The following is a 14,012-nucleotide window of genomic DNA, read 5'->3' on the forward strand; positions in this document are numbered from 1 at the left end:
AAGAATCCAACTTGACGATCTGCAGGACAATATGATTCAAATTTCACAAAGAATACACGGAGAGGAATGGGATTAGACTGAATAGATGCAGCAAGGAAATATGTGAAGATAAGGGTGCTGTTCAACAAGTGAATAATAGATGCAGCAAGGAAATATGTGAAGATAAGGGTGCTGTTCAACAAGTGAATAATAGACGAAGAGTTGCACTAGTTTGGAGGATTAATTGCCGGAAAATTTTGATTACATCAAAGATCTTAAGATCTTCACCTGAGATTGTATCTGTACATGTAGAAGATCTTCTGCAATTTACATAGGTGTATCACACTAGTAATGATCAATAACATCTAATGCACCCAGCAAGATTATCGACTAACAGTCCTTGAAAATTACTTCCCGAATCAACTACTTGTACAATGGAAAGAAAACTGATTCATTTCTACATGATCACGATCTTACGACATTTGTAATGCAGTTAAACTAATTAAGAAAGAGAATTACATTTAAGATTTGCAGAATGATTCTAACTTGGGCTCTTGTCCAAGAATTTGCAGAATGCATCTAACAGCATCTCGAACAGTTATCTCCACGCACAGGAAGTGATGAGAGGTTGATTATTCCAGCCAAGGAAGAGAGCTCCATCTCTCTCTTCAAGTGTGTACTTCTCAGAGTAGTTTTCCAGCAGCATTTTAATCGTAGCATTCACATAATGGCTCAATGGATGGGGAGTAAAGCCAGCCATAAGAAACCGAGCATGCCACTTGCCAAGGTATTCGTGCCGCTCCACTCTCTCAGCCCCTTCACATGCTATAACATTCACAATTTCCCGGGCCAGACAGTGCTGTTCAACACTTATGCGCTCCTTGTGCTCCCTTGGGAGGGAAACATCCATCGATTCAAAGATGGGTAAATAGTGGTTCATTGTTTCCATGAAACGGGGCAAGAACAGAGCAGTATTAGTATTGGCTTCTTCCTCAACAAGAGTTACCACCTTGGGAGACAAACCCTTTACCATCCTCAACAGCCTGTCCCGGTGATTTTGGGTGCCTACACTTTCATCGGGCATATGGTGCAGCATCAATGCGAAGTTTACAGCAATTGCTTCACCAGGTTGAACTCCAAGATCTTCAAGTTGAACCTCAGTGCCAGAAATTGCAGCCGAATGGAATTCAAAGGGCACCTTGCATGACTCAGCAAGTCTTGATAGTCTAAGCCCCACCAATTCAAGTCCTCCAGCCCGGGCATAAGCTGATGTTGAATCATCAATGCCTGTAATTCGAAGCCGGGGAGGCCCTCCAGGGCGAGAAGCAAGAGCCTGGATTAGGGTAATCCATTGAGTCCCTTGTGCAATTTGGAAATCAATTATATGCACATTGCTTTCATTCTTCACAGCTTCAGCAATAGCTCCATTTGCAGACAAATACCCAAACTTAAAGTATGGGCAAACTTCGTATAGTAAATGCATATAGGAAAGGAGTTCAACACTAGAAGGCTCTTTGCATTTGAGGGCTTTGTAAATAGAACTTCCTGAAGATGCCAGTCTTGCAACAAGCCCTTCCAACATGTAGGCTCCCAGACGTTGAACTGGCTCACCAAAAACTGACACCATCTTTCGTAACTCCGTCATCAACCATTCAGTCATGATCATATCATTATTTTCAATAGCCTTCGCACAAGCATAAAGTACTTCTTTCAAGTCCCCTCTAGAGATAATCTCCATCATATTCCACTTCTCAACCTCAAATGAGTTTGTGTCAGGTCCTGGAGATGCTGCCAGACCTATATCAAAATTATCTAAATCAGGTCCTAGCATAGCAGTTTCTAATTCTCTTAGAATGTGCCTCAGGTTGCTCTCGTTATCTGTAACACAAGATCCACTTACTGGCGAGCTGTACACATTATAAGGAGAATGGTGTGGTTCTGACTGGTAAGATTGAGAATTTGGCTGTGAAATTTGACTTCTCTCAGGTGAGAAACTGGCAGTGGAAGGTGAATTGTGAGCAGTGTAACCAGAGGATGATTCAAGCGTGCAGTACTGCTGAAAAGTCTGAGTGGAATTGTGCACTCCATTGCTGCCATCATCTGAGCTTGTCTGATGGTCTTTGTTTTGAGTCAAAGGCCAGATATACCTCTCCACTTCTTTCACATGCTGGTTAAACAACTTAATAGACCCATCTGAGATTCTATTTTTCTGAGATGTTTGCATTGTGTAATAGCACGTAACACCAATTCTTAGATCTGTTGCAAACAATGAAAACCAACAGCTTGAAGACGTACCAACAAATTTTTCTTGCAAAATGTTCTGTCTTAACGGACCACTCAGTTGTTCCAACCTTTGTTATTCTAACTACTGTAGCTCATCAGGATTTTCCAAAATATGATGCCAATGCTGCTTGGCTTCTATAACTAATTAGAACTTGTACTGCACAGAAGACCAACAAAATCCTCAATTTCATATGCAGAAAATGCAGAAAAATAAGCATATTGAACTTCTAGTGAATGTTTTATGACAACTATCAACTTGCAGAAAAAATAAACAGATTGAACATCTACCAGACTTTGCATGACAACTATCAACTCTACTTGCATAAATTAATTATCTCAGTTTACAAATAAAACCTCTGATCCAAATTAATGTTTCAGCATAAAAAACGGCAATGCTTATAAATCATACGTATAATACCCGGTACCTCTTTAATACATAGAAAACAGGACAGAACATAGGAGCCAGGAAACTAGTCATCCTAAAACCACCTACATCTCTATTGCCCAGATGAAAGTCATGGAGAGAACCACAGATTATTGCAATATATCAGTTAAGGGCATCTTACACAAGATATTGAAGACTCTGGTGGCAGTTCAATTAAGAACAAAGAAAAGCATTAAGATGCCACCCAATCTCAGTCAGTAGACTTCCACTGATTTACTCCAAATCCCATGTGCCATAAATCATAACATCAACCAAATTGAACTTAAGAATTTTCTCACTGCTCCAAATATGAGTGTTATGGTACCCTTTGCCATCCATGAGGCTCAAAACTTTGTATAATGAAGTCAGAGAAACTTTCAATTCAAAGCAATAACAGACACAAGATAAACATGTAAACCCTAGAATTCCAGTTCAAGATATTCCCAACAAAAACCATAAGAGCTTTGAAGAAGAGTAACTAGAAAAGGGGCAAGTGCATGAAGCTATATTAATGGATATTCATCCTTCATACACTCTGTTCTCAACCAACACAGACTCATCCCCTGTCCATATTTTCACCAATTTTGCAATTACCCACCGACCAAAATCTCAACACCCACATGACATAAGCTAAACTTTTCTTCACTAAATTCATTCACTACCATAAACCAAAACCCACCAATGATCACCCACAAAGTTGAACCACAAAAACACAGTACTTTCACATTAGACCCACCTGCGTCTTCATGAACCATACAAGAATTGCAACTTTTTTTCTGAAAGAGAGAGTTCATTTAATGAGAAAAATCAGCTTAAATCAAGCCCGTCAACAACAAATCCAATGAAGACCCATCACTTAATCTACTCAAACAAGCATGCCCTCTAATATTCTACGATGAGTTTTTCTAGACACACCTTGTTATTTTCAGGTTGAAGCTTTACCCGAGTTGATGCTCCCAAAAAGTTGCAGTGTAAAAGTCCAAAGCTCTTTGCTTTACTGCAATTGTGAGCACATGATCCAGTCTCCATGGGGGATCATTGACATCTTATAACAATTTCTTTCCAAGAAAAACCCCCCGTCAGCTTAGAAATTACGTTCCTGCCACCATGACATATGAGCTGACCAAATCCAATTTATTACCATCACCTTCTTTGCATTTTTCAAAACAAAAATCTCTTATCTTTTTTCTTCTTTACTAAAATAATTGATGACAAAAATATCCGCAGCATCTTTATGTCTCCAACAATCTTAAAGTAGTCAGCAAATCATCCTACATACAAATATATATATATAGATCTTTTAACATATTTAAGAAGACCCCAAATGAATTCAGTGCATGTAGAAAATGAAATTTCTTATTGTCAATTTATATGCACCTCTAAGCAAGAACCTTAACAATCCAATCATATTAAAATTTGGGTTGAGTTGTTGAAATCTAACAAAATATTGAATAGCACCATAAGTCTTAGATTAGGTATAGAATATGCAGCAAATGAATGTTCAAGTTTCCTAAAACAAGTACAGTCATCAAGTATACGGACTTACGTTTGACATTAATTAAAAAATTCTTGAAAGCTATAAACCTACTGGTAATCAAGTATGCATATATTTATTATATTATTATATACGTATAGGTTGAAGGGTAGTTTGGTCTTTTTGTATTGGTGATAGAGAATTAAATAGAAGAAGATGGAAATGGGTCCACGCGGTTGAGCTTTGAAGGAGGAGGAATTCAACTTTTCAATTCCTTTTGTAAAAAATAAAATATATATATATATATATATATGTCTGTGATTTTATTCTGTCTACTTTTTGATTGCTCAATTGAAATTTCTCTTCTCCCACATAAAATGCTGTACCCCATTAATTAATTCTTCTTCCAAATACTTTAAATACAAAATTACTTTGTGCACTTGAAATAAATAAATATATATATATATATGTATGTATATATTGAATAAATTCTTTTAATTATTCTAATTAATGACATCATTTAATAGATATTAGTTGTAAGTAGTTAGTTACACTTTATGTGCAAACCAACATTAATTTCCATTGCTGCCGACCATGGAGGCACGTGTTACTTCCATGTTTGACCATCAAATTCAGCAATAAATTGACATGTCTTTGTCTTTGTCTTTAGGTTTTTGTTTTTAAAAGATTATTCAACTTTTTTTATCCTCTCCTGTGGAATTTTATTATGTTATTTTAAAATAATTTTTACCATGAATAACACATTCTAACTCTAATAATAAATTAATCCCAATTTCTTCGTCGGAATTTGTTAATTATAATAATTGACTTTGATTAAAATATACGTCGATTAACAAACGATTATAAAAAATATAATAAAAATAATGAAATTGTAATAAAATACAACAAAAATTATTAAATTTTGGGTCCATAAATAAATGAAATCACGTAAAACAAAAAAAAAAAAATTATTCTTTACCTTTTGAATGAAAATTTAAATATTTAATTAATTAAATAATATATATACATTAATTATAAATAAATAAAGTAATTAACACAAATTATTAATAAGAATATGCGAAATGTAAAATTCAATACATCCCACAACTTACAAGCACTTGTAATAAGATGTGGAAATACACAAAATCTTAATAAGGAATTGATATGAATGCATTAATATGTGTTTTCTGTGTATAATTATATATATATATTAATATATATACGCTAATGTTGCAAGGTAATTATTTACTTATATATGTTGAGTATAATTATTTTGTCATATTTAATTTAATATCTTATATTCCAATAATGAATAATGAAAAGAACAAAAATTGTATTACCCATGAAAACAATTGAGACTGAGAAAGGAAAAAGAAATGAAGTACACGTTTACTCGTAATTTGTAAATCACAATCATAATCATAACTTGTAAACATCAACTTTAAAATCATACACCGTAAAGAGTCATCCAATATATATATATATATATATATATTTATCGAAATTAAAATCTTCACCAATGACTTTCAAAACCCAGAAAACTTTTGTGGTAAAGAATCAAACCCAGAAATCAAAACAAAATCTTTACAAGCAAATATAATTATCAGCACAAAATTAGTCATTTCATGGAAGAAGACAATAAACTCTTGTTTTTACAAGTCAAAATTTTCTGCAACGCAAAAAGGTACGCCAACCACAAAGCTCTTTATGAAAAAGATGTATGGATGTGTGTGTGTATGTATACATAATGAATTGAAAGTTCAAAGCGTAGTGTAGAATAAACTATGAAACCTGTTTTCCAGAGTGTTGAACGGGATTAGGTTGGTTTGACTGCTTGAATGAATTGAGTGACGTTGCGTCAAAAATGAATCATTGAATCGTCATATTTACGTCATAAAAAAATACTTTTTTTTTAAAAAAAAATAATTAATTTAGTTTTGTCTACTGATACATACTAACATTATTCGTAAAAATACTATGTAGTTTTAAATTTGATATATATATATATCACATTTTAGTTGAGTTATTATCTACATAACATATCACGTATATGATGACGTAACATTTAATGTGACAGAATTTTAAAATATTAAAATTTATAAGCTGTTCTAATCTAATAAAAATTTGATTCACAAAATTTTTAAAATTAAATCTCTCTCTCTCTCTCTCTATCGTTATATTCTTATTCGCCGATCTCTCTTCCACATCCATTGGCATGAACTAGTTGTATCTCCTTTGCAATTCTCACTCTGTCTTGTTGCTACTAACTTCTTTAGACAATGTATATTAGAGAGTGAAAATGCTAAAGGTGGAAATGAGAGTAGAGGGGAAGGGTAAATTTATTAATTACAGTAGAGAGAATAGTTTACCCACATCTTGAAAAAGTACAGGTAGTTTATACTAACAGAGATGGAGGAGAGAGAGATGATTCAATTTCAAAAATTTAGGGTTAAAAAGAACTAATTCAAATTATTAAAATTTATTACATAAAAAAAGAAACATGGAATTTCCAAAAGTTAACCAGAAAAGAATCGTTTCCATGATTGCCAAGGTAAAAATCCACCTGCCAAATTAAAGAATTAATTAATTAATTTAATTTGATTTTAGATTATCCTAATCATAAATTAGCATCAAATTAGTAATTTTTAATTTGCTAAAATTAAGAATAAGAAAATTACCACAACCAGGGCATCTGACATATTCTTCGTTGTTCATTAAAACAAGTCCTGACCCTCCACAGGTTTCACACCTTCTTTGTGCCATCTGCCATTTTCATTATCCACACCACCCATAATTATATTTTCACTAACTAATAATTATATTATATTTGAACAAATATATACTTACTATTCTTTTGCTAAATTCAATTCCTGCCACCACGAAGGGTGTAACCCCAGCTGCACAAATTTCATAACAATTTTCAACTCATCCAGTAATGGTACCAACTTTTAAGCCTATATTTTTATTTTATATAAACCATTTATTAATTCACATTTAATTTAAAATAATGTGATAATAATTTGATGTTGAATTGAATTGAATTATCCAAACATACCCACAGCTCCAACGATTATTTGCCAACTTATCTGAACCTGCGCCGGATCTGCTGCAGTCGTCGGAAGATTATCAACCGTTGCAATCCTGGTTGCCAGCCGTTGATTCCTGATCAACGAATTCCATCTCCTGTGAGATGTAACGTTAGCCGTTGATTTTGAGTGCCCGGCGAGTCTGTTCTCTGTTGAGCTCGGAATTTTGAGCGATAAAGACGAAGAAGAGAGTAAAGCCTCCATTGAAAAATGCCACCAGATTTCTCATCCTAAATAACCCGTTTAAATCGGGTCGGGTTCGCGCCAACCACAAAATATTCTTATGGATAAGATTTCAAGAACTGTTTGGCTTCGTATAAAAACGTTGTAATAAATAGAATTTTTGTCTGAAAGCGAGTTGGCGAGGAACCAAACAGGCTTTAAACCGCAGACGACGTCGTTTGGACAAAACAAAGCAGACGCAGCGGTTCGGTTGTCGGTTGTCCGTAATCTTTAAACTCGAGTTAAACCAGGAAGATTAGTAGGTTGGATTGTGACGCTAATGGCTACAAAAGGGATCAGATATTCTGTATTAGGGTTTTTGGGTATATTCTCTCTCTCTCTTTTTCCTTCTCTGTTTTGTCGAAAAAAATGGGAGCTTTCTCTCTCTGTCCTTTAAATTCAACCCTTCGCTCTTACTCTTCTTCTCTTTCTGGTCGAGTTCTCTGCCAGTATCACTTCACTGTAAGTTCTCTCATCGAGAGACCAATCGCTAAGCGGAGAGCTAAAACGAACGGTGGGTTCATTGTTTCGTCTACTCACTCCAATCCCAAAATTCTCAAGCCCAACAAGAAGTCTCCGTACGGTCAAATTTTATCTCCGTACGACAGCGATGAAGAAAATGAAGAGGAGGAAGAGGAAGATGATGATGGTGACGTGGCGGAAGATTGGCCATTCGATGTGAGTTTTATCTGTTTGTTTTATTTTAAGCAGAGCAATTTTTCGCGTATAGTTTTCTTCTGATAATGACTGAAAGTAGTCGGATTGCATTTTGGAAGTAAGAATCTTGGCACTTTTTTTTTTTTTTTTTTTTTTAAACTGTAAAGATGGTTGATTGGTTAGCTTACATGTAGCTTGTTTACCCATTTTTGAAGTGGAAATTACTTCCACCTTGGTGTAATGATTATGAAGCCAAGAACTTGAGCTCTTTTATCTGCGAAAATGATATGAAATGTATAATTTTAGGTGTTTCTAGCTAAATTTTGCTTGTTTTATTGGTGTATTGAAAGCTGGATTTAATTTCTGTAAGGGACAGAAGCACTTATGCTCTGGTTGGAAATGCTTTTTACGGCTTTAAATAGTTTATAGATAGCTTTTCCGAATTAGACTTTGAATTGGCATGTGGTTGAAGAAGTGTAAGGCTTGAATTCTTTGTGGTCCACTAACATTTGCTTATATTCGTTCATCTTAATCTCCGGCTGCCAGATTAGTCTCTTTGAGTAAGTTCTTGCTGTTGATATGTTTATGTTTAGTAATGACTAACCTCAATGAGCTAACTGGTTATCTATGTGCATGCTAGTGGGCTCTTAGGAGGATATGACATGTACTATTAATTTTCCTTTTATTTCTCAAATGCTTTTGGTTTCATTCGATAATATTTCTCCAGGATGACTTTGCAGAAACTGATGGGTACAGTGTTAATGGAAAGAAAGTTAAATTACAGAAGGGAAGAAAGGGTAGGTCATAAGCCTTAAAAAGATATACCAAATATTAATTTTTCCATAGGAAGATTGGTAAAGATAATATTTGTATATGCAGGCAATAAAAGACAACCAGAGAAAGGATGGGGTGTGAAGTCACTAAAATCTAGTCACAAGGGAAATGATGAAGAAGAAGTGGATGCTGAAAATGACAAGAACAGTTTTGGTTCCTGGGGAGTAAATGGTGGAGCAAAGGTATTTTGCTTCTCAAATTTACTATGAAGGATAATATTGGTGCCGAGGAGCTTATTACTTTTCTTTGATTGCAGCTGATGACAAGACAATCTAAAGAGGACAGATATGCACGACTATCAGAAGAAATCGATTTGGATAAGAAATCTTATCCGCTTCTTGATTATTTAAGCACATTTGGGCTTAAGGAGTCACACTTTATTCAAATGTATGAGAGGCACATGCCTTCCGTTCAAATCAATGTATGTTCCGCACAGGAAAGGTTGGACTACTTGTTAAGTGTTGGTGTCAAGCACAGGGATGTCAAAAGAATACTTTTGAGGCAACCACAAATCCTGCAATATACTGTGGAGAAGAATTTAAAAGCCCATATCTCATTTCTAATGGGTTTGGGTATCCCAAGTTCCAAAATAGGACAGGTTATTGCTTATGCTCCATCTTTATTTTCCTATAGTCTCGAGAATTCACTGAAGCCCACAGTTAGATACTTGATTGAGGAGGTGGGTATTAAGGAAAATGATATAGGTAAAGTTGTGCAACTGAGCCCTCAGATTCTTGTTCAACGGATTGATATATCATGGAATACTCGATATATGTTTCTTGCCAAGGAGTTGGGAGCACCCAGAGACAGCATAGTGAAGATGGTAAGAAAACATCCTCAGCTTCTGCATTACAGCATTGAGGATGGCTTACTGCCTAGGATTAATTTTCTAAGGAGCATAGGGATGCGCAATGCTGACATCTTGAAGGTCCTGACTAGCCTTACTCAGGTCAGTGTACTATGAGTGCTTGGTATTCATTTCCCTTTTGTAAAGAATCTGTGTGTGGTTGCCCGTGTCTGTCTTTGCTTGCATTGAGTGTGAAAAAATTTATTCTCATCTAGAACATTGGCATATGAAGAACCCTTAACTTATAGTTCACTTAAAAATCTCGTTTAGTTTCAGATGATGTTTAATTATGTTTTATATGCCAAAAGCACTCCTTTCCTAAATTTTTTGGGGGAAAATTTAATCCTTTGTAGGTGTTGTCTCTATCACTGGAGGAGAATCTAAAGCCGAAGTACATGTACTTGATTCATGAACTTAATAATGAGGTTCATTCCTTGACTAAATATCCCATGTACCTAAGCTTGTCTTTAGATCAGAGAATCCGCCCTCGACACCGTTTCTTGGTTGCTTTAAAGAAAGCCCCAAAAGGCCCATTTCCTCTGAGTTCATTAATTCCAAATGATGAAAGCTTCTGTCAGCAGTGGGCTCAAACTAGTGTAGACAAATATTTGGCATTTCGGCAGAGGTTGCTGCTCAAAGATTTTGCAAAGAAATATGAGAAAAAATGATGTACACATGCTCTGGGTTTGTACTTCACTTTTATTTACACAACTGGAATAGCACGGGGTTTCCTCTTCCAGACTCAGGCTCAGCAATACTTGTAGCTGGTAGTCTAACTTCTTGGAAGGTTCTTGGATGAACGCACATTTCCAAATGACTATAAACCTCTGGTACCTTAGCTTGGAGCAAAACTTAAATTGTTTATTTTTTCACTTTCAACTCTTTATGCATGGTCTAATGACATGGTATTTGATGGTAGCGTGCAGATTGCTCCAGTTTTGTGCTCATATTTGACGATCACGGTCTTGAATCATTGCAGCATAGCTGCCGTTCTTTTTACTAAGTACTGGGGATTGGCAGGAAAAGGCACTAAGAGTAAGCCTGCAAAACTCAAGGTAAGTTATCTGTCAATGAACAAGATTCTTTTTGTGATTAAGAACAAAGGATATACACAGCAGGTTGTGTAGAGAAAATGCCTATGCAACACAAACATATTGAAGTAAAATTGTGAAAGAGAAAGAAAGCATAGAATTTAACATGATTCAGCAGTGTACCTACTCTTTATAGCCACCTGTTTTGACTACAAAGAAGTAAATATTACGACTAGGATTTTCCTTTATGTAGGTGAAGGAAAAGAAAGAAATTTATGAGAATGCCCCTATAAGAAAAGGCCCTAGGCCCAAAATATCTGACCAGAATTCTAAGTGTCTGCTCCGAGCCATGCCCTTCTACTGTGAGCTTTGCAACAAGCAGGCCCTTTGAATATGAACCACAATAAAACAGGTGGGATTACAAATTTGTAAACCTCATTCATGATTCTCTCACTTTTAAGATGCAACTTATTGGAGCATTGAACAGCCCCCATATCCAGATATTAAGTTTAATAAGCCTTTTTCTACCCTCCAGGCAGATAACTAAACCTGGAATTCCATACTTTATGAATGAGCTGATAGATATATTTTAAAGCTGTGATTTCTTATAGTATGATACAGAGTGTTTAGTAACAAATCTTCTTTCTTGAGATCCTTTACTTGTGTATTCAATCATTTTTTTAGTATGATAAATCTTTTGATGATTGCCAGTACACATTGCAGGTTTCTCTGCTAACTGTAATTTGTCCAGAAGAAAGTTTGAAGGAGAGACATATATGTGCCTTGGATTTTCTACACATATGGATATCGTATACGTTTTCTGTTTTTCCTCTTTCATACATGTAAACTTTTCTCCTTGTACTCCCCCCACCCTCTTCTCTCTGTAATGCTTCTCAACACCTGATATCTTTACTTCTTAATGATAAGCATTAAAGGTTTTTACTTTCTCCAGAAAAATATATATATTTTAGTTTCATAACTTAGATGACCTAGCCATGCATTATTAGCTTGTTGCCAAAGTGCTTGTCACTATGCTAATTGACATACAAGCTCTGGATCAAGCTTTAGTAGTTCTTGCATTTAAACAGTGCAACAAATTTTCCTGAGTATACAGAAGTATCTCTTCTGTCTAGATAATAAATCAGTTGACAGAAGATGGAATATCACTGATACTCCAAAGATGATAAGATAACCAATTCTATTAGGTGATTTACAACTATCTGCACTAATATCAAGTGAGGAATTTCTGAGAAAACGACTTAGGTTATTTTCAAAATACATTATTTACTTGATAGCTTTGCAACTTGTTTTGTAAATTTTCAGCTGTCTCATGATTATCTTCTTTTGGTAGGACCTACTGCTAAGTGTTATACAGCTCCAGACTTTTCTTTTTGTCTACCTGGATAGATTGGCAATCAAATAGAAGCTGAGTTTTATCCCCTGAGCTCATGGCAGGAAGTTTTCTACCAGCAAAGATTTGCAATCTTGACTTTGAGACCCATCTGTCCAACAGCATCTATTAGCAAATGATTCTTCTGTTGAATGGTGTCTATTACCAATAATAGATGCAAGATACTAGAAATGACTGTTTGTTCTAATCAAATCATAGTATGTCAGGAATTTTAGACGGAGTTGGAATCCAATAACTGACATTTTAGACCGCTACCATGGGCGGTGGAGCCGGCGCCAAAGCACACTGGCATCGCCATGTCAGAATTCTAAAATTTGTCAAAAAAGATTTTTAACACTGGTTTTGGAGTTTTTGGGTATTTTTAAGTTCGTGGCAAGTATTTAAATTTCTATCGGAAAAATTCAGAAAAATCGGGACTTATGAGGAGATGTAGTGAATAGTATGACATTTCGAAACATCGATCCGGGTAAGAAACACTCATAATATTTTTTGTTATGGTAAATTGAAGTTTAATAATCAATAATCTCGTATTTTATAAAAATTAGAAAATTCTAACAATAATTACAGGTCATTAATGGAGTCGGAACTAATCAGTGTATGATTATCCTAGTTTTACTGTTTATTTTCTCATGTGTTGTTTAAGATGTTTACTATATCATTATGTGCATTAAATTTATAGTTTAAAATGTGTTATCAATTTGTTAGATAGATATTCTGTGGACATGAGTTGGCAGAAAGCTCCCCTTGAAAACAACTGAGGATGGGTCATTTTCAAGTTGTATATCTTTGACTCCTTGTGTCATAATCTCTCAATCTGGTTTGCATTTACTTGGTAGTTAGTGGCCAGTGACTTCAATGGTTCAAATGGGAAAATCTTCTACTTCTTTCATTATCTGTATGCGAACAAACTGGCATTTCAGAGCTAAATTCTGGTGCCCTTTTGTATTTTGTTCTCAGTTGTGAATAAAGCTTATTCTCTCTGTAGTTTTCCCTTGAATGTCCAAAAGTGAATAGAATACAAAATGTTACAAGAAGTATTATGATGCTGAGAGACTACTATCCATGGTACTTCAAACTCTCATTGAGAAGGTTCTTTAGTTTCTAACTGAAAAATTTATGATTGTCTGAGTTTTAATAAAAATAGAAGTTTCATATTCGCAAGTACCAAAAGTTCCCGTTGATTTCTTGGAAATGTTTGAAGAAAGTTGATGATTCCATATTAGGGTAATCTTAAGACTTCTGGATTCGAACTTCTATTAAAAAGAGACAATTATTGAACTTCATATCAGAACTTAAACCTTCTGTTGTTCACCATAGGCAACCAAAAAGCTTGCCAGATTGCTAATTTTCCTGTCAATTCAGACTCCCTTAAACTGATGAAAAAAGCTTGCGGGGAGACTCAGCCTGTTTTTGGGAGAGAATTTTTTTAAAGTATGAAATGATGCATTTAGTTGCCAAGTCTCTTTCAGCTGAAAAGTGACAACTTTCCTGAAATCACGGGATCAAAATGCTGGTACATGAGCTGGGTGTTTACCCAGAAAAAAAGAAAAAATCTTTGGTTTTGAAATGGAGGCATATGCAGGTGGACCCCTGTTTCAGATAACATATGGTTCGAGGAAAAGAAAGAGATAATGAATGTAACAAGACAAGGTTCTCTTTCCCTGTATTTTCTTTTTCAATAATTAGTAATTTCAGTAAATCAAATCAGCTTCTCTAAAATCTTTTGTTAAAGACGAAATGAACCTTTTAATTGAATTATATATT

At 35.0% G+C, this 14,012-nt stretch overlaps 2 protein-coding genes and 1 pseudogene across 12 annotated transcripts; 1 reads left to right on the top strand and 2 right to left on the bottom strand.

Annotated features, from left to right (window-relative positions):
• Positions 1-362: 362 nt before the first annotated feature.
• Positions 363-3,763, bottom strand: LOC110820648 (scarecrow-like transcription factor PAT1 pseudogene; annotated as a pseudogene). 4 transcript variants are annotated; one of them, XR_015818676.1, is made up of 2 exons: positions 3,629-3,763; positions 363-2,419 (listed from the first exon to the last, which is right to left on the bottom strand). The product of XR_015818676.1 is annotated as a scarecrow-like transcription factor PAT1 pseudogene, transcript variant X4 (transcript). The 4 variants fall into 4 exon arrangements; XR_015818673.1 differs by having other exon boundaries at positions 3,602-3,761; XR_015818675.1 differs by lacking the exon at positions 3,629-3,763 and adding an exon at positions 3,423-3,595.
• Positions 3,764-6,481: 2,718 nt separating this feature from the next.
• Positions 6,482-7,579, bottom strand: LOC110820758 (uncharacterized). Its single transcript, XM_022050336.2, has 4 exons — positions 7,216-7,579; positions 7,008-7,057; positions 6,839-6,923; positions 6,482-6,723 (listed from the first exon to the last, which is right to left on the bottom strand). Exons 1-4 carry the CDS (start codon positions 7,448-7,450, stop codon positions 6,677-6,679), a joined length of 417 nt encoding a protein of 138 aa, XP_021906028.2. The 5' UTR covers positions 7,451-7,579; the 3' UTR covers positions 6,482-6,676.
• A 55-nt stretch (positions 7,580-7,634) lies between these two features.
• LOC110820757 (Mitochondrial transcription termination factor family protein) lies at positions 7,635-12,901 on the top strand. 7 transcript variants are annotated; one of them, XM_088218699.1, is made up of 9 exons: positions 7,635-8,146; positions 8,853-8,922; positions 9,005-9,141; positions 9,216-9,908; positions 10,160-10,636; positions 10,726-10,861; positions 11,091-11,249; positions 11,561-11,679; positions 12,189-12,901. In XM_088218699.1, the coding sequence occupies exons 1-5, from the start codon at positions 7,838-7,840 to the stop codon at positions 10,472-10,474; spliced, it is 1,524 nt and encodes a 507-aa protein (XP_088074825.1). In that variant the 5' UTR covers positions 7,635-7,837; the 3' UTR covers positions 10,475-10,636; positions 10,726-10,861; positions 11,091-11,249; positions 11,561-11,679; positions 12,189-12,901. The 7 variants fall into 7 exon arrangements, with proteins under 7 accessions (XP_088074825.1, XP_088074823.1, XP_088074824.1 ...); XM_088218697.1 differs by lacking the exon at positions 11,091-11,249; XM_088218698.1 differs by lacking the exon at positions 12,189-12,901 and having other exon boundaries at positions 11,561-11,784.
• Positions 12,902-14,012: the final 1,111 nt, after the last annotated feature.

Source organism: Carica papaya, chromosome 4, assembly GCF_054855325.1.
Source record: "Carica papaya isolate Zhongbai chromosome 4, ASM5485532v1, whole genome shotgun sequence".
Lineage (NCBI taxonomy): Eukaryota > Viridiplantae > Streptophyta > Magnoliopsida > Brassicales > Caricaceae > Carica > Carica papaya.

Coding starts and splice junctions, on each gene's coding strand:
- LOC110820757 (XM_088218699.1), top strand. CDS start 7,838: ATGGGAGCTTTCTCTCTCTGTCCTTTAAATTCAACCCTTCGCTCTTAC. Junction 8,923..9,004: donor ATTACAGAAGGGAAGAAAGG/GTAGGTCATAAG, acceptor TTGTATATGCAG/GCAATAAAAGACAACCAGAG. Junction 9,142..9,215: donor GAGTAAATGGTGGAGCAAAG/GTATTTTGCTTC, acceptor CTTTGATTGCAG/CTGATGACAAGACAATCTAA.
- LOC110820758 (XM_022050336.2), bottom strand. CDS start 7,450: ATGGAGGCTTTACTCTCTTCTTCGTCTTTATCGCTCAAAATTCCGAGC. Junction 6,924..7,007: donor TTGAATTTAGCAAAAGAATA/GTAAGTATATAT, acceptor TGAAAATGGCAG/ATGGCACAAAGAAGGTGTGA. Junction 6,724..6,838: donor TGTCAGATGCCCTGGTTGTG/GTAATTTTCTTA, acceptor TTAATTTGGCAG/GTGGATTTTTACCTTGGCAA.